The 27,000-nt window shown below is 47.6% G+C and overlaps 3 protein-coding genes across 3 annotated transcripts; 1 reads left to right on the top strand and 2 right to left on the bottom strand.

Moving 5' to 3' along the window:
- Nucleotides 1-1,538: 1,538 nt before the first annotated feature.
- On the bottom strand, nt 1,539-3,996 carry LOC128728746 (phosphatidylinositol-3-phosphatase SAC1). The gene is made up of 6 exons (XM_053822390.1): nt 3,965-3,996; nt 3,612-3,703; nt 3,058-3,510; nt 2,245-2,978; nt 1,897-2,175; nt 1,539-1,827 (listed from the first exon to the last, which is right to left on the bottom strand). Exons 1-6 carry the CDS (start codon nt 3,994-3,996, stop codon nt 1,642-1,644), a joined length of 1,776 nt encoding a protein of 591 aa, XP_053678365.1. The 3' UTR covers nt 1,539-1,641.
- Nucleotides 3,997-4,806: 810 nt separating this feature from the next.
- LOC128729100 (28S ribosomal protein S29, mitochondrial) lies at nt 4,807-6,187 on the top strand. Its single transcript, XM_053822751.1, has one exon. It carries the CDS (start codon nt 4,883-4,885, stop codon nt 6,059-6,061), a length of 1,179 nt encoding a protein of 392 aa, XP_053678726.1. The 5' UTR covers nt 4,807-4,882; the 3' UTR covers nt 6,062-6,187.
- A 64-nt stretch (nt 6,188-6,251) lies between these two features.
- LOC128729310 (coactosin-like protein) lies at nt 6,252-26,189 on the bottom strand. The gene is made up of 3 exons (XM_053822981.1): nt 25,951-26,189; nt 8,303-8,626; nt 6,252-8,231 (listed from the first exon to the last, which is right to left on the bottom strand). Exons 1-3 carry the CDS (start codon nt 25,999-26,001, stop codon nt 8,115-8,117), a joined length of 492 nt encoding a protein of 163 aa, XP_053678956.1. The 5' UTR covers nt 26,002-26,189; the 3' UTR covers nt 6,252-8,114.
- Nucleotides 26,190-27,000: the final 811 nt, after the last annotated feature.

Raw genomic sequence — 27,000 nt, 5'->3', positions numbered from 1 at the left:
ACCTTTTGTTCTGGATAATGCTTTAGATATCAAAAAATGCAGTCTTATATTGTTAATGGGATCTCCTATGATTTTGGATTGATTTCGTTAACGCACAGCTAGAAAATCAAGACTCAGCAAACTGGGAACCCAAGTTGGCATCGTTTTAGCAGGAACCTGTTTGCCATATGTTTCAATTATGGCAACTGGTTTTGATAATTTGTATTTGATTGATCGGTTTGATATTCTATGAGAATTCTACATCTGCACTTAAACTCAATAACAACTTGAACGAACAATTTAAGTTTTTAAGATTTTTCTTTATTTCGGAATTTTTAGTCATGTTCTCAGAAAGAAACTTAAAACATAATTAATTCAGAATCATTTTCTATTGTATTCATCACTTTTATGGGGCTTGCGTTTTGTGTGTTTAAACTTAAGTTCAATTACATATATCTTTAAATATCAATGACCAATAACATGCTAACGAAGGGTACACTCTTTACTGGGTTGAAACAAACATTAATAACAATTATATTTTCATAATTTTATGATATTGCAAATTAGCTCATTATAACTTCTAAAAACATCTTGTCCCTTTTACATTTTTCTGTATTTTTGGTTATCATAATTTACTAAAAAAACCACATAGAAAAAAAAACCTTGCTAAAAATTTAAAATGTAAGACTGAACCGGCCAATGCTACTCTGTAAAAGAAACCTAAGAATATGCAGTAACTGATAGTTGTGGTTGCGCATGATAGCTTCGCATCTGGGTGAATTATTTAACTAGTTTGCAAGTCGTCATCTAATTTTGCAGAAATTTCTATGATTTGAACGTTTATCTAGTAGCGTAGTAGGTTAAAAAGGATTGGAGTACTGGACACAATTGAAAAGAATGTATATGACGGAGGAATGTTTATAAATAGCAAGAGTGTTTCAGGATACTCTATTCGCCGACTGCTAGTTTCAAAGGTCGCACCATAATTTAAACTGTACAATTTGAAAATTGAATATACTACTTATGATTTCGGTACGATACTCTCAATTGACGTAGTGCTGCATCTACAATCAATGGAATCGATGTATTAAGGACATGCTCCCATAAGTCAACAGATACGAATTTCTGCTACTACAACTACAACCGTGCTTCTGCTTGATCCAGTTTAGTACGAACGAAAAAAAAGTCCTGTCAGTTGGGATGTATTAGGCACATCGACGAATTTAGGTTGCTTAGAAATACACTCGTACCAGCTTTGAAAACCCTAACAGCCCATTTCATTAAAAGTTGCTCGAATAGCGCTAAAAAAAATGTGGAATCTAAATCATATAAATCTATACTTGCTAAAAAGCTTCCTGTCGCGCTTATCTCGCTGCGCTCAGCAATAGAAAGATTATTACTAACATAATTGCTTGCAAGAATCACTGGAACACTGTTGCCCTTCAACACTTAATAAACAAAAATCAAAACCATGCGGTTCATAAACAATACAATAATAACTCCATAACCCGTACACGTAGCCGTGTTGTAGCATGGAATTATGGCCGGTCATTCGTTGCCTTGTTTCGTTCCATCCCGGCTGCACATCGCATCACACGATCGTGTAATAAGAGCTCAGATCGTGCGCTTCCAGATGGACGGATAAAGGCCCCCGCCGGCTAGTTACTTTTTTGGCAGCAACTTTGGCAAATCAACAAAGTCGTTCCGATGCTTCACGCAGAACCGCTTGGTCAAGCCAACCATCATGCCCCATACCATCAGTAGAACACCCGTTTTAAAGGTGTACTCCTGCGGGTAGAGCATCACCACGAAAAACATAGCTATTTCGAATAGCACCGTGGCCAAAATCTGCAAGTAAACGAAAGCGTTTATTCTATGGTTCCATCGTCCGGGATGGTACTCGTTTGCTAAACTCACCGTTCGTTTCCGCCAATCCACGGTGGTATTGGTGTTGGCCAGTGGCGAAGGGAAAGCCAATCCTTCGCCTTCCCGCACGCTATAGCTACCTAGAAATAGTTCGATACTGTCCTGGCGGAATCCGTCGTTGAAATTGTTCTTTATGTACCGAGTAAGAGAGTTCAGACCGTCGCGTAACAAGCCCTTGAATGTACGCTTGCCGGTACGGGTGAAGTCGGTTTTCAACGCACCTGTGCCGGAATATTGCACCGAAATGAGGTCGGCGTTATCTGCCCACACCTGCGAAAAACGAAGAACGACCATGCAGATACAAACTGTACAAAATGCTTGCACATTTTTTCAACTTACCGCCTTAAAGATACTCTCGAATTGTGAGGAAGGATCTATTCGTTTTACACCAAATTTAAAAATACCAAGTAGCTCGAGCGCTTGCTCTAGGCTACGTTTTGCGATCAAACTCTGGACCACGTTCGTACGGTCAAGACAGTCGATGCAGTTCGTACGGAAGACACCTCTCTGGAGAGAACGCACCGTCCCGTCCTCGTTGGCGTGGAACATGCCGAAGTTGTCCTGGTCTTTGGCAATGCGCGAAATAAGCAAGCTGAGCCGATCGTACCTCATCTTCTTACACTCCTGGTGGAAGTCGAACGACACGTATGTCAGATTCGGATTATCCAGCGTAGAGATGGTCGCATCGTACGCTTTCTCCAACACATCCTCAGCTCCCTTATGGTCGATCAAGTTGATCAACACTTGCGGACCGTACCGTTTGCATTGCTCGTCGAAATGTCGCGAGCACGCGATCAAATGGTCCCGACCAGTCAGCAGTTGAGGTCGTGGTTTGTACTGCAAGTTTGGCGTTTGGTGCCAAAACAGCGGAATGCTGCCACGCGTTTGAACGAACGACACCCGGTCCTGACTAGAGATCAGGATCTGCTCCGTCTCCACATAGTTGGCTACCTCGCCGTTGCTATTGATGCCGCGACAGAACAGCCGTGTGCCGGCATGCTGTATCGAGCGACGAGAGATCAAAATCCAAGTGAGCGGTTGTCCGTTAATCGTCACGTCATTGATGGATACGACTAAAACAAAAGCAGCACAAAAAAAACAAGATCAGTCCGATGCCTTACGTAAGGTAGATTAGTTGCGAGCAGCACTTACATCCGTGGATAATCGGTAGCACATATCTTTGCAGATCAATCACGAAAATTTTATCCAATAATCCTTCGTTCCAAACGAAGCGTTTGTCACTCTTCGCGTAGAAATTTCCATTTTCTCCGCCGCCACTAGTTTTGCCGCGCTGTAATGAATTGGTCAGATCGTACCCGTACGAGAAGTAGAAAAAGGGAGTCTCCAACACCTGTCGCATCATCGACAAGTAGGTGCTGTTCTGTTCCTTCTGCTCCTCACTCAAATGAGTCAAAGTGGGCGATAGCGGAATTAGATCAGAACCAGCCATCTGCCAAACCGGCTCGTTATCGATCAACCCTACGAAAATACGATGCGTTACCACCACAAGATGCAGACCACTGATCAGTCTGATCATGCCGAGGACACCACATATTTTCCGCAGCTCGTACCCATGAATCGGGAGTTGTTCCTTGCTCTCTGCTGCTACTGAAACAGAAAAATCCAAACAAGTAATTAAATGCTAAATGTTAGTAACTTTTCCTATAAATTCAAACAGTTTTTCAAACAAATGTGCCGGTACATACTGTGTAAAGATGTAGCTCCATCCGGACGTTCGATGATAACGTATTGTTCCGATTCGACAGGCTGAATGTACAATCTGCTCGGCGTAATGTAACTAAAATAGAGACGAATAAAAAAAATAAAGTAATTAGTTATTCTTACTAACTAATAGAGAGTAAATAATGTTCAACAAAGTCATTCCGATACACCAAATAAAGGTCAATGATCATTATGATAGTGTTTTCGGTTCATTCAACTATGCCCCCACTTTCCCAGCGGCATTAAGACAATTTTTCGAGAAACAAAACCTGCAGATCGGTTACACGAATAGCGTAGTATTTACACAAAACAATCAAATGTATGAAATTTCACTTACAGATTCATATCATCGAAAATTCGGAGCTCCATCTTGACCCTTTTGTACGACAACGAAACGAAGAAAATCGATGACGTTACTCGAGGCAGGAAAATAAAGTAAAAAATGATGTTTCTATCCAGTGACTCTGACAGCTTCAATTCAGTTCACACTTTCTGAAAACTGAGTTGTTTATGATGTACTTGTCATTTTAAAATTCTGCCTAAATTATGAATTATAGGATTTACTTTTATTTTGGGCAATTCACAACATTTTTGCTACAATAGCTCATGATTTGCCTGCACGAATCATAATAAATTGAAATGCGAGCCATAATCATTTATAGTTTGCAGCAACCCTGAAATAAAGTCATCTAAACAAATCAAGCGGTGACAGTAAATCACAGTGTATTCTAGTAACGACATATTTTTACAATTATAATTATATGATACTTGTAATAAAAATAAAAAAATAAAAATCAAATAAATATCTTGTTTGATGGTTCAACAGTCAAACAAAAAATGTAAATGAGAAATTTTGCATATGTACATAAAAATCACTGATTAACTTTCTACTAAAGCACTACATCCCTTTAGAAGTCCTAGGTTGACATTCTACATCTGCCTGCACATAAGAAACCATCTATAAAGCTTCATAAAATTGTTTTATCATCCTGAAATGTTTTTAAAAAATTACCATAAAGTAATCCATAGTTGTAACCAGCAAAACCATGTGTCAGGGTTGCGGCAAAACTTACTCCAAGAGTCAAATGTGTTTTGTTATGGAATGTTTGGTGTGCTTTTAATGACAACAGTTTGGATTTATAATATACAAAACATACTTTCGCAGGAAGAAGTCGACACTGACACTTACGTAATAAACATAGTAAATCGAGAAACGTTTCGCCGGTATAATCAGTAATAACGTTGCCAAATTAACATGAACAATAAGATATGGCATGCTGCGAATCGGGTGTGGTGTGGAGAATTTGCGCGGAACATTTCGCTTTACGCGTCGGATTATAACATTAGCACCGCCTTGAAAGTACCACCGAAGCTCGAAGAATTCCGCACAATTCAGCCAGTGGTCAAACACAGACGTGAGACCTGCGGTCGATTTTACACAATACCGGCCACTGACAAAAAGCAACTTTTCAACCATGGAGGGCTGCCGAAAAACTACGAGAAGCTAGCCAAAACCTGGAATGAGTTTTGCCTCATGGTGCGACCTCCGGCGGTGGAAATCATGGAGTACATCGAACAGACCAATTTTAACCGTGGAATTAACCGGTTCGTGTTATACGGCGAAGACGGTGCAGGAAAATCACTCACTTTGGCGCATCTGATGCACTACGGCTACCAGCAGGAATACATGTTGTTGCACGTGCCATGGGTGCCCAACTGGATGAAGCGTGCGAAGGAAACTGCCAATTCAACCACGAACGAGGGCACTCTGGATTTGCCATTGGACGGTGCCGCCTGGTTGACTCACTTTAAAAACCAAAACACACCACTACTGGCCAAGCTCGGTCTCACCGTGAGCCGTGACTACGTTTGGTCAAAGCGCGAAACGACACCGGCCGGTGCGCCCTTAATGGCTCTGATCGAGCACGGTATTAGCCGGGCAAAGTTTTCCTGCGACGCCATTGCGGCCTTGCTGCAGGAGCTGAAACAGCACTCGTGCGCTGGCCGCACCCGGACGATGGTCCTGATCGATGGCTTTAATGCGTTTTTCCACCCTCACACGCGTATATTGACCGAGAATAAGATGCGCATCTCGCCGGATAGGATCAGCCTGACCAAGGCGTTCCTTGACATCACCCGTAACGACTGGACGAATGGCGTATGTGTGCTGACGGTGGACAGGTTAGCGGTAACCGAAGATCGCATGGCCTCCTGTCTGCCGATGTATTTGCTTTACCGTGAGGGTTTCGAGCACCTTGATCCGTTTATACCGGTGCGCGTCAACAACTACGATGAGGCGGAATTTCACAGCTGCATCCAGTACTACCTTGACCGGAAATGGATCCAGACAACCATGCCGGGCTTTGAGGAGGAGCTGAAGATGCTGAGCTGCCGAAACCCATACCAATTGATGCAGCTGAGCGCATCGCTGTAGGAGGTCGCGAGAGAGCATTACTACAATAGCTACAATAGTCTCCTTTCTGTAACATTACAAATCAATGATTAAAGGCTTACTCTTCGATTGTTTGTGACATTTAGGGTTCCGCACCCTAACATGTTTTAAACCGTCAAGTATTAAGCAATTGTAAAAAAATGAAACAACACTTTCGTTATTTATTTTAGGTTTTACAACTTTATTTCTTTAATTCCAACACATCGTCGCAATAATGGGCTCACATCGGTGACGATATGAATAGAAGTAGATTCTCAGCTATACGCCGTCGGTAATAACATATGTTTTGAAGAAACCGTGCGTTTGAATTGGTAGGGTGGCCAATTGCATCGATACAATCACGTGCGTTCCCGTCCTTACTAAGCGCGGTACGCTGTATCTCGACCGAAAGAAGGTTTAATTCGTTGCAACACGTTTTACTGAACAATCGAAAGAAGTAATGGAAATTTCGATAAACTTATGAAATTTAGCGACGCACTGCGAGAAGAGCAAAAACACACTGAAAATGGCATCCGATCTACAAAACACCGATTGTCTTTGCTAGTCGGAACTAAAGTTAAGAAATGATCGTTACATTTATCTTCTTTATATCTTATGTTTTTCGTTATTCCTAGTTCATCAACTGCGAAGCGAAAAAAAAAGAAACAGCACCACAACGAGGAAATATAGCAATCGCTAGTAGTATGTTAAATACGAATGCTTTGCGCGATCGGGGAAATTTGCAACGGTTGACGCGTACTATCAGGAATGGTAGTAATATTTACTTGATTAGTAACCTATGCCGATTTTACGGTCAGGCTTTACATAAAACGCTAAAATATGTTGAACACAAAAACTCCAGGAAAACAGCATGGGAAGTGCTTTGTTTTAAACGCAATAACTACATCAGAATTTTGTCCTCAAAAATGGACTCTAGATGTAGTCATTGTACACATTTTGAACAAAACTAGTGCTAACCGAACCAGAAGAACAATCTACTTCATTGATAAAAACAACCAAAACTCGCATCGAAAATTAGCTAACGAAATCTGATTTTTTTTTTGAATAACCATTTTCATTTGTTCGACATTTTTATCCAATTTTCTTACTTTCTTGCTTTTTTGCTTAACGAAAATGATGACAGAAACACAAGCAACGGTTTAAATGTGACCCCGACAGTTTGGCTTAGGTTGCTAATCACCATTCTGTTGTACATCCTGTCCTATAGAACAAGTTACTTTACCGCGCTTAACACTGCATCCCTCTTTCGCCCTACGTTTGAAAAACATCCCGTTGTTTTGCAATAATAAGTGATATATAGTTAATTGTTTAATACGCATATACCGTCGGCTTCCCATTCTCCGTGTTTCCTTGTTAGATGACACGTTAAACCTACTGCTGTACCCGATTCTTCTTCCTTTGGCCATTGGCTGTTGGCCACGAATGTACTATCCCCTTCTTTGAATATATTGCGGGATCTGCAATCGCGCCCAAAATTTACTCTCGCCAACCTTGCTCCAGAAAACAAGATAATTTAGATAATATATTTAGGAACAAATTAGCAACAACAAAATGAAAAATCCGAATACCGAATGTTGTTATGAAACGCAATTCTCGATAGTAGCGCAATTTTCGCTCTTAAATAGTCTAGTTAAGACGGACACGCCTAGCAAATCACAGGCACGCCGCCTGCCTGCGCCGAACCGGTAGCTGGAAACGGAGAACACGTGCACGGTGGCCGTTACTTGGAGCATGCCGGCCTCGGGTAAGAGCAGAGGGTTGTTAAATAAATGAAGTTTGCTTTAAACACGGTCATACTACATCCTAAGGGGGGGGGGGGGGTTGGTTGGTTGTGTCGCGGCAGCGGAACACGAGCGACCGGGGTTGCCAGGACCTCGGCACTGAAAGGCACGAAAAGCGTTACGTTGCGGTTGACATCCGTTGGTGTGTTTGTGTATTTGTCTGCGTGTGTATGTGTCCACCTGTCCTGGGTTCATCCCCGGACGCTCGGTTACCGCCACGTCGTTGTTCTCGTGGAACTCCGGAGCCAGCAACCTTACAGGTCCCGCACGCCAGTTCCATAGTTAGCTCCACCGGCTTTGTTCAGGTGTGCCTTAAACATCTCCAGATCCAGATCCGCGCTCGTCTCGACCTGCAGCTCCACGGCGAAGTTCTGTAAAGGTTCAGGAAAACACGCATTAGCCAGATGCCAACAGTTTATCCCGGCCGTAGAAAGGAACGTACATTGATCACGTCCTTGATGATCGACTTGTCGGTGGACATCTTGGCGCGCTGCATCACGCCCACTTCCGGTCCGATCCAAGTGAGGAAGAGAAATTTGCTGCGCTTCGACATCTCGTCGCCCATCTGTATCCGGATGTAGCCGAAGGCGCGCTCGTCGTTCTGGAACTCGCCACAGAACTCCTGGAAACCCTGGCCCTTGGCTGAGCAGACGATCTTAAGGCCGTCGAACTTGAACACGGCCCATTCGTGGTCGCTCAGGTTCGAGCGGACGTCCTCGTATGCCTCCCGGATTGCATCCTTGTCCAGCGACGTTGGCAGCGCCATCTAGGTGAGAAGGTACAAAGGTTTAATGTTAGTCAAGTGTTCATAGCCACGGCTGAGGAGGTATCTTTTGCCGATATGAAGCGGATCTCAGCTATTACACACTGTGACCAGTGCAGAAAAGCTTCATTTTACTTCTTTTTTATAGAGCGAACCGTAAAGATGGAGCATACTGATAATTCAGACCATGAGTGTCTACATTGCGTTTGTTTTATGAGCTTCAGGAGGTGCGCCGGAATCTTGAATACCGGACGCACTTCGGAAGTCAATCCACGTACGTCCGGAGAACGTGTTCTAAGGGCCAAGAGATGATTATTACGTGCTATCCCCCCATCCACCAGATTCGAAGCTGTCCAAACGAAGCAAACAAAAAGCCATTTCGCAGAGACAAACGATGACATGTGAGGCGTTGACAGGGGAACTACCTCTTCTGTGGATCACTTACACCGGTAATTCTAGAGGTGGCTACCGACGGCTCCACACCACAAACGTAGATCCATTCTCGAAGGGCCTCGAGGGTGATGTAAGCTCCCTCTTCTTGGCTGAGAATAGAGTTCCAAGCACTCTACCCAGGCTCTACCCAGGCTCTACCCAAGCTCTGAAGGCTTGGCCACCTCGGGCCTGCCGTGCGTGGTTGGGAGTGCAGTATGTGCAGCCTGGAAATGCAGCCGTGTGCGCCTTTCTCTATTGTTTTCGTTTTCTAACCTTCGCATTCCATCTCGTAATTGCAAATGCGCGCCCGTTTTGTTTGGTTTGCGGTTCGGTTTTCGCTTTCCCTTCCCGGGTGCTGCTATTTATCTTTTCGTCCCGTTTATGTGTGTAATTAGCGGGAGCTGTGGAGCGCGTGAGGGAGGGGGAGGGGGGAGGAGTGAAAAGAGGGTGGCATAACGGCGAGCCCCGATGAATAACACCCCTCCTAGCCTAGCCACAACTTAGACGGTCGCCGACGCCGTCTCGAGGACTGCTAGACACCCGCAGCCGGGGAAAACTCCCGCAGGGGAGGGGAGGTGTGAATGGGGCGTACAGGGGGTGAGGAAAGTTGCATCGTGATGTGTGCATTATATGCATTTCTCCCGGTTAGCGCCCGGTGCCGGTAATCGGCTGCACAAATCGCACGCGCGCTTTGAATTTTCCAGCACGCAACGTCAGAAAGGAAAACGGGGGCGGCCATTTTCCGGACGAGGAAGCGCCCCACGCTAGCGGGTCCGAAATGGTCGGATTACGGGGCAAGGGAGAAACAAGCGAACAAGCGAATTTGCAAAACACAAACAAACCTGTTGATTAGTTCCGAGTGAATTCAACAAAATAAAACATCAAACCAAACAACAGCGACGCCTCCGTCCTGTTCCTGGGGCCCTTTCTGGCCGGGCCGGCCAGTGTGGAGGGCAGGAATGGCGTGAGCATGCTCGAGCATAAATGCGGCAATGTTTGCTTCGGTTGTTTTACGCTCCCCTTCTTCGGCACCCAGCAGAGAGGTTTCGACTTTTCCGACGACTGTCTCAAGTGGACCTTTCCGCTTGCTACTTGAGCCTGGCTCGATGGCTGGCAACACGGATGCGAATTCCGAATTGGCGTACAGGGATTGCCACTAATTACCGGTGGCAGTACTGTGGGGTTGCTGAGCATGCGGGAACTACCGGTACTTGATGCAGGAGTGCCAGAAGTAAACCCAGAGCGACAAAAGCCCTAGAATACGGTCACAAATAGTCGAGTTTCAAGGCTCACTGGGTTGCAAAGTTGATTATCTACACCCGTTCGTTTTCTTTTTGCTTTCCTTCCTTTAAACTCTCCCTGCTGGATTCATTTTAAGCGTACGAATTTAGTCAAGAGAATTCACGGAATAAAAATTGAAATGTCATTAAGAGCTTCAGGGATGTCTGACGTATCTATGCGGAATCATTCCGATAAATAATAAATAATTGCCAGTAATTATTTGTTGGAATTCTAGATAACATAACTCCCCTAAATTTACCCTCATGACATCATGTTCATAAAATACCTCATTTTGCAAGGCAAAATTTTGATAGAAATATGAGTAATATGTGTTTATCAGGCGATAAGAACGATTAAATTGCACCAACCCTCAGGAAATGGATAAAGCCCAATAATTGGAAAAATACGCCTTCTTATCGATACACAGGATAAGCAATATTTAAAGTAAAGCAGCATTGCTCTGTACTCTCGACTGCACAACTAAATAGGTCTTGGATTTACTTTAGAAAAAGGCACTGGAGCACATAATGCACAACGTTTCTTGGTCATTTCTGAACGTAACAAATGACTACGGAACCTGTTTAATTCTAGAGCAGAACCTGTCTAATTGCACTATCGGTTCGTCACCGCCAGGATGTAACTAGAAGCAGGTCAGCAGACTACAGACGTCTGCAGGAATGGCGTACAATGTCCGAATAGCGGTGGTAGCCTCGAACACGCATACGACAGCTCGCAGACGGCATTCCCTGCTGGCAACAGCTCCAACAACCCATGTCTCTCGATCTCGCTCTATTCCCTCTACTTCTGCTCGCTGTCCCGATTTCGCGGCAACCGGTTCGCCAAAGGCGATAAATCAGGGAAGCAGCCCAGATTGAAGAGCACTTTCTTGACGGACCTAAATAGCAGTAGTACCCACATTAATCGATCCGTCCCGACCGGTGCCATTCGGCGGCACATTCGCGACAGATTGTATGTGAGTTCCCATTTTCCCTGGCTTTTTCGTGCTTTCTTCTCCTCGCTCTTCGTCACTTTCAGCACCATTATTTTTTTTTTGTTGTTGCTTCTTTCCTCAGCAAGTTTATTTGTGCAGCGTATGTAGGTTATCGTCCGTTAGCCGGTACTGTTACTTGCCGCCAAGGTTGCCCCGGCCATCTCTCGAACATTCTCCTCCAGACAAGGGTGTGCGATTTTTTATTCATGCATTGCCGCGTGCGCCGTGCGAGCTGCCCAGGGAGAAAGGGCTTCGCATTCCCATCCTATCGAGGGCTTATCGAAGGCAGACTGCTCCACTAAAGCAGCTGGGAAATTTAGCCTTATGGATGCTAATCAAATAAAGCATAAACGTGTATCTCGCTCGTTTGAATGCAGCTCATCCGTCTGCAGCAATCAAATCGCAATCGACCGGCTTTGATAGCTCTTTTCCCCCCACATACACACACACGCACACACACACACACACACACACACACACACACACGTACAACCTCCAGCCCAGACATCAATATTCGCAGCTTAATATTGCAAATCGCACCGGTACACGTAATGCAATTGAGGCGTTTTTGCGATAGAACCAAGAGCAACGCCGCCGCTTGGGTCGATGCCAGCAGGCCTTGGACGTGGAGGAGGATATTTGCAACGACCCCCGAACGAGATAAAGGGCCCGCCAGCCACCCTGTGCACACACCCTGGGAAACCATCACGCGGGCGTATTGGCGCTTAGTCATCGCATCGGACGTGATAAGCGAGCTGACTCCGTGCGGCCTCAATGGAAGGCGATTCGTTTTGAGTTTCCTCTTTTTGTTTTTTCTGTTACGTTTTATTCCTCACCCGTCGGTACATGAATCGATAACCTCCCTCAGTGGGTGTGGAGGGTGCAAAAAAGGGAGCCCTTCACAATCTATATATACACCCCGGGAGTCATTTCCACGCCATCCGTGTGCTGAGTCAGCTGCATCTGTGCACGCGCGGTCACGCGAAGGTTTTTTTCTTTCTTTTTTGGTTGTTCCGTGGTTGGGAAACTGCTTCCTAGACGCTTGTTAGAAAAATAAATGGGGTGAATGTGCAGGTTGATGATGCCGGATGGGGCCGAGATGAAGCTGAATCACTTTCACTTGGAACCAATTTGGCGTTTAAAAAACCCTATAAAGGTTCTTATGAACATTCGCCGAGCGATATGGCGAGTTGCTCAATTTAGGTGTGCATTATCGCGCGGTGCACTTAAACGTCGTATCAGTAGATTGGCACACCTCGCTCGACCCTTCGACAGGTAGATAAAAACTCTGGTCGACTTGTGAGACGACGTTGTTTCGCAACGAAACTGCCATAAATTGCTCACCAACTCCTGCGAACTAGGGACGCCATGAACCGATGTAAAGGATGTCTCGCGGTTTTTGTTTTCTTGTTGTCTCGAACTTTGCATGACTCACGGAGGCGTGAATGATGTCAAGTTAACACACATGCTGCCCGCCCTTGGGAGCAGGAGCTGGAGTATGCGCGATTGAGCATAAATACATTCCGACGAAAATATCCCCTTGATGGTGGAATGTGCATTTTTATAGCACTCGCAAAACCAAATGTGATAGCTGTTCCCGCGACAACACGCCGGAAACAAGCGGAGTTGGTGTGACCGGGCATATAGGGATGACTAATTCTACCGGCGTACAGAAACGCACGTTGATGATCCAAACCCGGGTTCATGAAGCAGCGGGACACAAAGAAACCGCAACCGTATTGTTCTCACCCGGCTCCAAAGGACTCGTAAAATAAAAAAAGAACACACGAACTGCATCTCGATAATAAATAAACGCCATGCAAATTGCGAAAGTATGAAACCAATGTCACAAAACGGGCTACAAAAAGCAAAATTGAACGCCAACACAGGGTGCGAAGAGCTCGTTGGCGTACTTTTACCGGCCGGTTTACGGTTTCTTGAAGGTCCGGCCGTTTATTGCCGGCTAGCACTCGAATCAAGCAGGCTTATGAGCACCAGTTAAGGGTTATTGAAAATCTCATTTCCAGCGCGGATCCATAGAGGCGTGTTTAAACGGTTGTAACCGAGAAAACAATCGAATTGCCCGCTTATGGAGCTGAAAATAACGATATTATTTATGGGAGTTAAAGACACGGGGTCGTCTAAAGAAAGTCATAAATGACAGCGTTTGGCGGAATTGCAATCGATGCACATTATTTTTCAAATCAATTGCACTTCCTACAGCTTTTTTTTTGCGAGATGGTGCAATAAAAGACAAACTGGATTCGAATGAGGTCATTGAGGCAGTACAACAATCGATTACGTTAGTTTTTATGAGTTGTGATAAAAATATTCAATTATCATACGTTAGCAATACTTCATATAAGTACGGTTTTATATTCGTTACCCAAGGGCTTTTTGTTACACTGCGGTGAGTCATTATTCCGAGCAAGCAAATCAGAAAGTCCGCCAACAGAAGTTCCTGCTAAATGATGCAGTTGACTCGCGTAAAGGTACAGAAATTGGAATTTATCTTCCTTATACACAAATATCTGTCACATATTACGTGCTCCAAAATCATTTCTTTCTGTGCTCCAAAATTAGATCCTCGTGCTGTTTAAAAAAGCTGAACTCGCATGATCGCGATCCCATGCAACCGAGCCACCGAAGATCGGTATGTTTGCTTCACATAACTCCTCCAGGTCGCGGTCATCTGACGTCATCAGCAGCATCACACCACCCCGGCAAAAAGCAAAAGCGAAAAAAAAAAGACCAAGCCGGCAAAAATCGAAACGTCCACGGTTCGCATGCACACACTCCCAAATGGAGGTGTCTGCAGTCGCATTCGGCTGCAGGCGTGTGTGTCCTGATTCGCTGACATCTCCAGAACACGCTGGCCCACTGCACATGCACACTCGTGCGTGCTCTGCTGCATGCACTTTTATGCATGATGCATTCGCGAACGGCGCGCGCACTTGCATTTTATGCCGGATGAATCATTTTTTTTTCGCTGCTTTTATTTTCCCGACCACGAGGGAGATTTACATTTCTCCCATGTGGCCATATGTGCGCGTTGATGGGAATGTATTTTGTGTGTGTGTGTTTGGTGTCACGGATCTAACGCCGGGATCCGTCGAGAAACAAAGAACCATCAAACAGCTGCATTAGCATTTGCTGAAGAAAAGAAAGATCCGGCGTGTTGCTTGAGAAGGAACCACACCCCAACTTTAATGGAGAAGTTTTGGACATACGACACGATGGCCCTGACCAGCAGGTGCATTCAATGCAGCTGAGGTTTGTGCCTTGACGAGCGAAAAATGCATTTTCACCAACACAACGCACCATTTGCGAATTATGCTCCCAAACACACAATTTCGATCGCCGTGCTGCAGATCCTGTCCCTTTTGTAGGTCACATCCGTCGTCACTCTCCCCATCGTGCTATGTGTGGGTGTATGTGTGTGTGACAAGGATGTAGACGGACACGCGAGAACGAAAGCAATGATCATTGCGAAGGTTTTATCTCTCTCTCTCTCTTTCTTCCTTCAGAGATCTGGTTTACTGTCGTTCGTCTTCGCGGCTCCTTACTGCCATTCTTCCTACTCACCTACTGCCGCTTGACCATTTACGGCCACCGACAGGCCCCTGTGCGAGACATTCAGCTCCATATAAGGCAATCGTGGACCACAACAGGGTTCCAGCGCTCTCACTCGCCATCTCGCACACACGCCAATCTCGAACGTCCTGGCGGCAGAGAGACGCGAGTTGCCTCTCTTCTGACCTCCAACCGTGCCTCCTTCACCAGGGGAACGATCCCAACCCACACCAACGCGTTCACGGCCGGCCGGCGTCACCAGCAAAATGGCCGATCGCGTCCTTCAGGCTTACTTCATCTTCTACGGTGTCTGATCGCTGCGAACCGGGCCGATTTGGCGCACTTTCGCCTTCTACCGACAAACGAGAACCTCTCTCACACCCACACACACACAGTTTCGGTGTCATGGCCACCCACAAGCCTGTCCACGTCCCTGTCCCCATATCAGTCGGTTAACCTGTCAAACGGGCCGCTTCCAGGATGCCGACCCCAAAAATGACACCCACATTAAGCCTCGATGTCTCGAACGAACGCGTGGAAGCAAATGCGCTAACGAACTACACTTCCAATCGGTCACGCTTGACGCACGATCGACCGTCGCGGTGGAATTCCTGCCCGGAGGGTGCTGCCTGCCGTACTAATTGCTCCAAATTTTGGCCCAACCAGCACGGGAAGGTATCGCATTCGACGACCTGTTGGAGAAAGGCGCGAAGTCGTAATTGCTTCGCTTCGATGATCGAAGTGCCGTTTTTTTGGAACCGGCTTCATCGGGTCACTACTTTGGGTGCTTTTTTGAGGTTTGATTTTACGGGGGAGGGGAGTTTTCCGGGAGCTTCGTACCGGTTGGGGTTGCGCAACTGACATTGACAGCAAATCTGCGCTTTTGGGGTCGAAGGAAATCCGTTTTTCTAATTAATATTTCCCGGAAATTTCCTAACCGTTCCAGACAAACAAAAAAGAGCGCCAATTATCCGTCTCTGTACACTCAACGCAAACGGATACTTGTCTGGAACGAAAGACGTTCACAGAGACAGACGGTGTTGGTTTCTATCAGAAGTAGATTCATAAATTACACAAACGTTACTGCAACCACGTGGAAGGGATTGAGAGTGTAGGGTTTACTAAAAACAACCACATGGTTTCATTAGACACACTGTCAAAAACACACTAAAATGACAAGCAGCAAATAAAATACATGTGTCAGAAATAGGAACTTAACTACATCCAGAATTTTATAACCGCTTTTACTCCATCGAACAACGCACAATTGGACTGCAACCGTAAAATATTGCTCGTAAATATTCAATTAGTTGCAACCCAAGGATTGGCTCGTAAAACCGTGTAACATTCCGGAACTAGAGAAAATCAAATTGTCCACGGTATAAACACAAGAAGCCGGCGTTTAAGAAGTTGATAAGAGAACGAACCGGAACAAAGCCACGAAAACCAGCTTGTTTGAAGAAGGGGGAAAAGAGAGCACAAATGCCATTTAATCTCACGTTACGCGTGGAAACCCAATCCCCCGCTTTGCGTGGGAAATCGTCGGTTGATTCGACATGCTGCGGGCTGGCGAAGTAATTACAAATTAAAACCAAACCAAACGCTCCCGGAAGCCCGCCATATGTTGAAGTGCCTTTATCGGGTGTGCACGTGACAAAGTGTGTAAAACCCCCCAATCCCGCACGCTCGCTTGCTTCCGCTTTCTCAGCTCAGCTTTCCATGCGCTTCAGCGTCAACGTTCGGAGTTGTAATCTAAGATATCCCGCGACACGATCTGCCCGTGCGATATCGGTCAACACTGGTAATGAAAAGATGCCTGTAAACACACACGTGCGCCTTCTAGCACCCTTTAAAAAAAAAGGGTAAACGCTTTATAATGTGAAAAGAGACCCAACAAAACATACTTCCTTTTTCTACCCTCCCAAAAGGCACGTACAATAGCGAGCTGACAAGTGATCGTGCGCGCATTTTGCGATCTCACATTTTGAAGGGCGGTTTGATAGGACTACATTCACCCTTGCTTATCACACGCAAAAGAAAGAAGGAAAAAAACACACACAAGAAAAAACAAACAACCGGGCGCGTAAACAAAACCATGGAGCATATTTTGAAATGCAATATTTACGGCTCGAACAGTGGCGGTATTGAAATAGGGCACGATCCTCCTACTTGCGGAGTGGTGTTTATTGTATGAGCTGGCACCAGTGCGAAGGTACGCCATTTTGAACATGACACATTGCGCGAAAATGTGCCTCTATCGGCAATATGATTGAGCAAACGCTTCCTACCAGGGCGTTGGACGTTACAAATATAACACCGGCTATTTATTTCCTTCATCCTACGTGCAGTTCGTTCACTCGGGATGTGTTTTTCATTTTCTTTCTTTCTTTTTTTCTGCTGCATGTTTCGTGCTCGAACCCTCAGTGCCAAAGGAAGCAGCGCGGTTCGATGGAAAACCATAGCCAGCCTCCCAACAACCATCCCGAGATGCTCGGAATGCGCTCCCGAAGACCGTGAAGTGTGGCCAATTCGTGGGCAAGCCTACTCCCATTTGCCCGGGGAAAAACCCCCCCGTCCGATTTTGTACGCCTCCAATTGTGCCGAATTTTCCCGCACAGTGGCAGAGAAAATTCGAGAACCCTTAGAAAATGCGCCGTTCATGATTCTGGCAACAGCATCCATTGCAGCGTCCTTGTAACGTCAGAACGCAAGAGCTCTTGACGAACTCCCAGATTCTGACGTACTCCATTGCAGGGTTCGTCCTCCTGTCGTTCGGTGGAATCCCCGTGGCAGCGTTTCCCGGCTCGAATGACGAACACTACGCTTCCCTCGCGTCACAAGGTTTACCCTTTAGAACCTACCCAAAAGCATGATTCATCCAAACATCCCAGTCCAGCCAGTGGGTTTCGCTAACATACCGGCGTGTTGGCGTTAGAAACCAACTCACACAGGCGAATACGCGCGTGCGCGAGCGGCGAATGATCGCAAAAAAAACGTCACTTCTCTCGCTCGCGCGTCCAGAAATTCCAACACCAAATTCTGGCGTTTGCCGTCCGACATTCGGACTCCCGGATTTGCCGGTTTTCTCCCGGGGTGCATTTATTTTCCATCGCCCGTTCTTTTTTTTTTTTTGGGAATCGCCCAAACGAAGAAGAACGAGAGAAGGGGGGTGGGAGGAGAGGGGCACTTCTCAGCCTCTCAACCATTGCGAGGTCAACGAACTCCACGCGGGGGCTCGAGTGCGTCAACGGGAACGATCGCAAGACGCTCATGGGCACGCAACAGCAGCTTCGAAAACGCCGTTTCTGAGCGCAGCCCGGTTTTGTGCCTCACTGAGAGAGAGAGAGAGAGAGATAGGGAGAGAACCCCACGAGAGAGAGACACACACCAGACTGTAGCAAAATTTCTGCCCACAGACTCGCTCCAATCTCGTAGTTCTAGAGCTCAGTTCCTGAGTGCCCTGCGGAGATGAGAATCTCTCGCCCGGAGCCTGCTAAGCTTCATTTCGGAGGCTGACTTCAGCTCGTTTCAGCGTTATCCAGGATCGGGATCTGCATTGGCTCTATCTCGGGTTCGTTCGCATCGCTGAAAGACGAGAAAAAGTGTGCAAAAACACACCCGAACCCCAAATTTGCCAATTGTTTGTCATTTGATCTTGTACAGCTCCCTTTTCTCTGGTATCGCGTGCAACGAAAGAAAAACTAACCCAAACCTTCATTTATCACGTGTGAAAGCCGCTCCCTAATCGATCGCGCGTTGCGTGGGGAAAGGCAAGGGGGCGTTACAAATGCCTAAACGAAGGCAACAATGAGTGGATGATGGAGAGAAGCTAGAAAAAAAAGGGGGCAACAAAAACGAAAAGATGCAGTGCAGCAAAAAATGGCACGAGGTTTGCGCAGTTTAAAAAGAAAGCGCACAAAACCGAAAAAGAAAATTTCAACATCAAACAACCAACAACAGCAGCAATAACCGAAAAGCCCCACACACAAACAAACCCCCTCCCCCTCCCCCTCCTCCCCCCATCTCCCATCATCCCCTCCCTTCCTTCTCTTCACGTGAAAACGTCTTCTGCCGGTGCTCTATTTCTTTCTTGCGTGTGTGTGAGTGTGTGTGTGTGTGTACTCATTATTTTCTCCCGCACCGCGCCCCATATGCATGCAGGTGGAATCGCATTTCCACCCCACCCCCCTCCCCTACTCGTTCACCCTAAGGGGGAGGGGAAACCCTTTCTCCCGGATCGCGTTGGGTCCGGAAATTTGCAAATTGTGCCACGGAGGGTGTGAACGGGAAGGGCAACGGAGAAGGCGGGCGGCGGGGGCAATGGGCCGCGATCGTGCCGAAACGTGCGCCCCAAAAGAGAGGATAAATCTTCAGCTCAGGCTCGCGAGATGGGCTCTTCTTTGTTGCCGTTTAAGTTCATTTCTTTTCCTGCGTTTTTTTTCTTCTGGCTTCTTTTTTGGACTCTCTCTCTCTCTCTCTCTCTTTCTCTCCACCGCTGCTTAAGGACGGTAGGGAGGGAAAATGGTGTGCTACCGCGGCGGGTAAGAAAAACGGGCGAGCTGGAAGACACTCCAACCCGGGTGCGTGTGTGTGTTTCGGCAGAGTTTTCTGTTGGCGAACCGGTTCTTTTTTTTTTTTTTTGGGGAAAGGGTGTTACTATTTTTATGTATTATTTTAGCTTCCTTTCGGTGGGGAATTTCGCGAACACGCCATGGGGAATCGAAGAAGTGTATGCGGGGGAGTGGTAGGGTGAAGGGGAGGGGGGGGGGGTAAAAAAGGAGAAGATAGCTGTGTGCGAAAAGGGAGATAAATAATAAATAAAATCACCACCAAAAAAAAGCATCGCGAGACAAACGCGAAAGGGGCAAACGAAATGCGAACAAACCTGACGGAACAAGAGGTTGGAAAAAACAAACTCGACCCGGAGCAGGTGTCGAATGCATCCTTCCAGTGGTTCCAAAAAAAGATGGGGTCGTTTCCACTCCTTTCCTCCTCCCCCCCCCCCCCCTTGTTCACCCGATGGCGCATCTTTCCACGGGCATTACATGTGTCAGAATGTATAAATCAATTGTGAAAATATTTTTTCCCTCCAACCTCCCAAACAGACCAATTTCTTCTTTATGGTTGGGGCGGTGGTTGGTTCCGACACGGCCCGCGGCACACTCCCTCCCTTCCCACTCACTATCTCTCTCTCATCCTCCCCCGTAATAAAGTGAAGAAGTCGCCATCGTAAAATCCGGAGCGCCGTGGCCCGGATTCCGGCCTAATGAAATGCGCATTTTAAACGCCGCGAGTCCCGCGTGCAACGGTCATCCGGGTAATTATCGAATAAACGGAAAAAAGGGGAACACTAAGCCTACGGGGGAGGATGGGGGGAATGGAGGATGCCGCGTGCAACGCCTGGATGGGTGAATGCGCCGGTAAAGGTGGGGGAGGTCACTGGTGCGTCTCCGGTGGCCGGAAGGGATGAACCGTGGTGTGCCCGCGGTCTCGGAGAGATTGATCGACAAAATCGACGTTAACTCGAGCCTGACCACCGACCCCAGGGGGTTTGAAGGTAGCGGGCAGTCGAGGTCCCCTCGCAGGCCTAGTGGGTTTTCTTTCCCAACCACCCTGTTCGAGATAGTGCGAGCTTGAGAGCTTCTGGAACGTGAACCTCCGAGAGATCATTCCGCTAACGGAGCTACTGCTGGGAAGCTGCCGGAAGTAACTGTTCAACTCCGTCCGATGGGTTGGGAGGTACTACCTCCAGGGAATCATCTTCTTTCGCTCCCGAAACATCGATTGAGCGAAGTTCCGTGAGGATCTTTCAGCTTTTCGACTGGAATTCCAAAGAACTAACCTCTAACTCCATTCTGGAATCTCTGAGAAGAGTTCACTTCAGAAATGCAGACTAAAGATCAACTCCAGCAACCTCTGCAGTGTCGTCTGTGCACTACGGCATGTCATCGAGTGTTCTCTTCCTGTCCCGAGGTCCAGTTCAAGCTGCAGCCTTGAATATCTACAGCTTTCTTCTTATCAGCGGTGAGGTTTCGTGACGTCTCTTATCTATGAAGTGATGGCACCATCGCCTCAGTAAATGCACCAGAGATTACCTTCCCGTCCAGCTGTCGCTAGGCTGAGCTGTCAGCGTCAAGAACCAATGTGCTCACTCAGCGCACAATTCGCACAACTTCCAACTCCGCGAGGTTGCGAAGTCTATGCCCCTCCTATCTCGCAGAACGTCGGCTCACTTGCCGCAAACGATGGTACCCCATTAACTGATCAGTAATTAAGCCTACCCTTCTTCTCGCAATCAACGCTCGTTTGATGCGCAAAACGGCCAGTGCAACACATCGGGTGCCAGTGATTGGTTTTTGATTCGATCAGATTCGGACACCTCGTGAGGGGTTTGGCATACGGAAACGGTAGTCCCAACCGGCCAGTAGAGGCAATAAATCTTCTCTCCCTCTCTCTCTATCTCTCTTTCATCGTTCACAAAATCAAATGCGAACTTTAACAAACGCGGCCCAATCGAGAGGGTGAAAATGGCAACAACAAAAAAAAAACCCAACCGAAACCACGCGAAACAGTTGTCTCTAAGTTTTGCTTCCTGCCCGAAGGGTGTGTGTGTGTGTGTGGTTCCCTCACTTGCTCTCTTTCGCTTCCTCCTCATGCAAGCAACACCAGCAATACGAGAGCAAAAAAAAATCGAGAAAATGGAAAACTCATAACCCAAACATGGGCGAGCAAAAAATTGGGGAAAAAAAGAAACCTTCCTAAAACGGTTCGTCCCGTTGTCGGATCAATTACCTCGGAGGGGTGTTTCTATTTTTTTTTTTCGTTATATTTTCCTACCCACCACCATCTGCTACCCTGCGCCGCTTCTTTCACTTGCACCCTCTCCCTGCCCCTGCAACCCTCGTGCACCCGTTCAATCGTGTGTGGGGACGTTCCATTTACCCAGCCTGCCATCAAGCGGCCTAATGGCTAATTTTCGAAAACACGAGTTTTCCTTTCACTTTAACAGCCGCCACCATGTATCACGCCACATTATTTACACGTGGATTACAAACACCCCAACCCCGGCTGGGCGACAAGGCACGGAAGCCGTGGGCGAAAAACAAGCTAGATCAATAAAAGGAAATCAATCGATGCCTGTACCGCGAGGTGAAGTGTGAGCAGGGAGGGAGGGAGAGAGGTGGAGGGAAAGTGCTTTATGAAGGAGCCGCTAGCTGACATCCGGTGTGCAATAACCATTTTCAGGCGCGATATCAGCTAGAGCTAGAGGTAGAGATGTGGCGTTAGAAAACGAGACCAAAAAAGCCCTTCTTGCGTACCTTTTCGATGAGCTGGGAATGAATCGCATGGTGCCAGTAGAGTTTAGTGAGCCAAAAGAAGAGAGTGCCATTTGGAATTGGATCTATCACCTCTTGAAACAGGAACTCAATCGCATGATCGTCTGATGTTGCTCATAATCTCGCGTTCATGCACACATGAGGACCTTTTCTGGAGGGCTTTTTTCTTATCGGTCTAACAAGGTCAGCAGCTTTGCTGGACGAGGCAAGGAATTGCTGCCAACACCTGCGAAGTTGGCGGAAGACTCCAACACCGCCAAATGGCACTTCACTCAACACCGAGACAGGAAACACTCGAGCGTTGTAGAGCGATTGCGCATGCGTGTTTTTTTTCCGAGTTAACTTCCCTGCCAAGTTTTCCAAACCCACAGGCCCTCACATGTGGGCACGTCGCGAAAACTCCGCGAAAAACGTCTCCTCGCGCGGCCACGATCCCATTCCGGCCCGCCCTTACCTGAGGGCGCTGCTTTTTCATTATTCAATGCACCGAACGGGCGCAATTTTTCGCAATGTATGCTCCATTCGGTTGCGCGTGTAACGAGCGGTGCGAAAGCCACCTCAAACGCTCAACCCTTCGGGCTTAAATCGCGTGCACCCACGCTGGCTAGCCGGGCGTTAATCGGGGCAAACCGTAATCGGCGTATCCTTACGAGTCCAAAAAAAAAAGGGCAGCACGCCACGGGAAAACGGATACGAACGGTGAAGGAGAAAGCCCGAACGGACCTTTTCGTGTGTGGGACAGGATTACCATTGCGCACGATTCACGCACGTCTGGGTGGCACGCGTTTATACGGTGGATGGATGCGCGAGCGAAAACCGCAACCTTACTGGCTGCGTGCGTGCCCGCAACGGTCCGGCAAAGTGGCTGCGTTCGGAGATTTGAAAATACGAGCACGTGCCGGCTGGGGAGGATGATTTCGCTTCTTTCTAACGAGTGTACGCTTAATGTCTCCGATGGGCGTTTGAGAGGAAGCTAAGAGAAAGATGGCCTTGCAGTTGAAATGCAAAAAAAAGATCGATGCACAATAAAAAGCGCAGTGATTATTTATTTGACTGCTATTTATACGCCGTGTGTACGCTTTTCCGCTGGGCCGTTTTTTTTTCCCTCAGCCAACTGTTTCCCACCTACACGTGAACGTCGGTAGGTGGTTTTGGAGAATAAAAGGAAACACACATACGTACACACGCACACATACAGCGGTTGCGAGAAAAAGCAAGAAATTCCCGCTGGTGGTGCTCGAGTGGGTTTTGGTTCCTATTTTTCGGTTGCGATGTGAATTTAGGGGCTGGAGGATGGGGTGCATTTCTCGATGCCCCCAACCCTCCTCAACCCCCCCCTCCTCCCACCGTCTGACGAGGGTGCGCGGTGCTCCATATTTTCGTAACACCATTTTACCAGCGTCGGGCGTTTTTCCTGTGCACGGTGGGCGATAGTGTAGTGGGAATGTTAACCCTTTCTCGCCGTCCGTGGCGGGTGAAATGGGAAATTATCCACCGCACATACCGCACGTACGAGCGCGGAATGAGCGCGGAAGCGTGGGCGGCGGAGCGTCGTGGGTTATGAGCAACCCGCGTCCAGCGAGCCATTGCCCCCAATTAGGCACCGAAAACGGAACCAAAATGAAGCACAAGAGGGTAGGGTTGATTGAAGTACAACAGGGTAGCGGTGTGTGTGTGTGTGGGGGGGGGGAGGAGGAAATCAGTCGAGTGAAGGGAGGAAGGGTGCCCATCTTAAGGCGCATCGTGGCCAGTGGCTGCCTTCTGCTGCTCAAATTTCAGTATGCATTCAGGGCATCATCCCTTCTATTCGCTTTACATTTCACCCGTCTCGCCCTGCTGTATGCCCTTCCGGTTTTCCTTCTACACACAAACGGATGATTGCCCCTCACCCCCCCTTCAATCCCTTTCCCTGTTCTGACTAATTCACCCATGAATCATTCGGTGACAAATGGCGCAGGGGTGGGTTTTTTTTCTGCCTCAAAACCGACCTCCAAAGATGGCGCCCTTCCGAATGCATCTCGACATCCGAACGCAACGAGGATTGGCTCGCGGATAAGCGTGACCTTTGCTCAAGGGCACAGGTTTTTCTCGCTCCCTTCCGAAGTGCGTCCGAAAGGAAACACCTGCCCAGCATCGGCAGTAATTGAAACCGATGGTGAGCAAGTGCGAATGAGCGCAGGGTTGCGTTGGAAGTTGGGGTGGGATATGATTTCACCACCCAACCACCCACCCACCCTAGACAATCAAGCCCCCCGGGAATCAAGCAAGTGATGAAACCCGGAACGGAAATTGAAGAAGCCCAAAAATCCCCGACTCGGGCTGGGTAAAGCATGCGCGAAACCAAAGGGAAAGGCCTCCGGGAAGCAGGGAGGGAGGGAGGGGCGAACGAGAGGCACCGAGCCACCCAATTTCATCGTCCGCATTTTTCAACCCCACACCGAAACCGGCCACATTAGGGGAGGAAAAATGCACGCCTCGGGTTCTACCCGGGCGGGTGTAATATGGAGCGTGGAAGAGAACGACCGGGTGAAGCGCCGGCGGGGTGGATGGGTAATAAAAATAAAATAATAAAGCGCACACCGACCACATAAGAGGTGCAGAACGGGACCGGGAACGGGGGTGGTGGGTTTCCGAAATTTTCCCAATCCCAAAACCCATCCACGAGGCAGGAAGCAGGAAAGAGCACGAAAGAGAGAGACAGAGAGAGAGAGAGAGCGATCACAAAAAGGAAAGGGGGTGAATAGAGGGAGAAACGCACACAGGAAGTGAGGCTGTGCGGGTAAGAATCCGTTCCAACTTCTTCCTCCAGTCCGCGCCCACAGTTCCGATTCCCTATCTTTGATTTCTCGACCACGAAAAACGAACTTCGTTCTTCACAGCCTACAGTTCCTCGAAAAAATTCATGCTCAAGATGTGTGTGTGTGTGTGTGTGTGTGGGTGTGCCCTCCACCCACCAATCTCGGGTCAACGCAACAGCCTTAAGGTCCGAGAAAGGCGCAACGAAACCCGCAAAACCCGCTACTACCAACAGCAATGGCCGGCAATCGGTTGCATTGACATTTGTCACGATCAATGTCACGATCCCGAAGCCGATCGTCAGCCGGGTTTGCTGCCGGTGTGTGTGTGGGTGCGCGTGTGTGTGTGTGTGTGTGGTGTAAACCAGGAGCCTAACCATCCACGGGAAGCATCCAGAGGGCAAAAAGGCAAACGCACCGGGGCCCTGCACACACGTCCACAATCGCCACAATGGCTTTCCTTCGATTCGACACACGCATACGGTGGAAGAATTTTGGACGCAAAAGTGCACGGAGACCACGATCGGTGGATGCAGCGAAGGGCTCGGAAAAACCGGTTCTTCCCGTTCACGTACGGCGCCACTAGCGCCCTCTACCGGTGGCTCCGTTTCGTTGCCGGTTACGCGCGCGCACACGTGTGATTTTTGAAGCGCACACAATTTCTCGTAGATCCCAGCAAGCCTGCAATTCGTGGTAATTCGCCAATATGCGACACGCACACACACGAAAAATGTGGGTTAGCGCACGAGAATGTGTAGCAAATGCACGAGATGCAGACTGAAATGCGAGTCATTTGACGGTTGGAAAAATGGATTTGAATATGGCCACACGTTGGCGCACGCAAGGATCCCGCGGGTTGCCTTGCAGACTGCTGAAAGTGATGTTAACAGCGACCACAATTCCCCGTTTATCGCTTACCTTTCGCGGCTTCGCCTCAGCCATTTGCTCAACCTCAACCGAATCGGACATGCTGTTGCTTGGGTGGTGGCGGTGGTAGCTGCTGCTCGCGGCGAACCGAAAGATTGATGGTGGTCAAGAGAGTGGTGATTGAAAGCCGGATGAAAGGGCTAGTTTCGTGTTAGCCTCGCGGCAAGCAACGGCCAAAGGATCGTGGTCCTTTTTTACCACCGACAACCGACAACCGGCCACTCGCTCTTGCTTTGCGAACCCGCGATTTGTGGCAGCACAATCACAGCCCCCGGGGGGATAAAAAAAAACACCGGTTAGGACGCACCGGTTTGACAGAGCGAGATGGGCCTAAAGGGTGAACACACGCGCGCACAATCAGGATACGTACGCGCACGCACGCACTCGCTCACGGTTCGATGTCACCGATTTGAGGGTTGAAACTGAGATGGGCAACGTTAGCCTGGGGTGTTAGACTGTGTGTACGGAGACGGACTGGTAACGTCGCGAATGCTTTGAAGTACGAGCAACTTGTGCCGAAAGTACGTCCGCACACTTTGGGAGGAAACTTGGAAATGAGCGCTGGTTATCGCGACTGGAGCTGAAGTAAGAAATGCTCTCCAATGAATGTCCCAATGAACAGTTTGGCCCCTCCTACGTGTATTTGAACCGCTAGCACAGTGGTGGCTTTGAACAAGCCACGGACATAAATATGTTGCACACAGAAAGTTGTTTATATGCATAAAGAACATGATTCTTTCTTTTTTTTTAAATTCAGATTTTCCATCTTTTACTTGCTGTTCTTATATAAAATTAAGAAGTTATAAATTGCGTCAAATTACTAATGTTTAGCTTGGAATTGAATGACCATGTTTTATAGTCTTCTTATAAGTAAAAATAGTTTCATAAACAAAAACTTATCATTGTTTCTACTCCCCCAATGGGAAACAAAGGGAAGCTCTCCTACAATCCCCTTGGTTGATTGGTTGAAATTTGAAATACATGTTTTCTTTTACTTTTTGCAAGAGAAACCACACACCTCCTGCGTCGAAAAAAACTATA

The sequence above is a fragment of the Anopheles nili genome, chromosome X (genome assembly GCF_943737925.1).
Source record: "Anopheles nili chromosome X, idAnoNiliSN_F5_01, whole genome shotgun sequence".
Taxonomy (NCBI): domain Eukaryota; kingdom Metazoa; phylum Arthropoda; class Insecta; order Diptera; family Culicidae; genus Anopheles; species Anopheles nili.
Note: the sequence above shows the minus strand (reverse complement) of the source record. Positions and strands in the feature narration are given on the sequence as shown.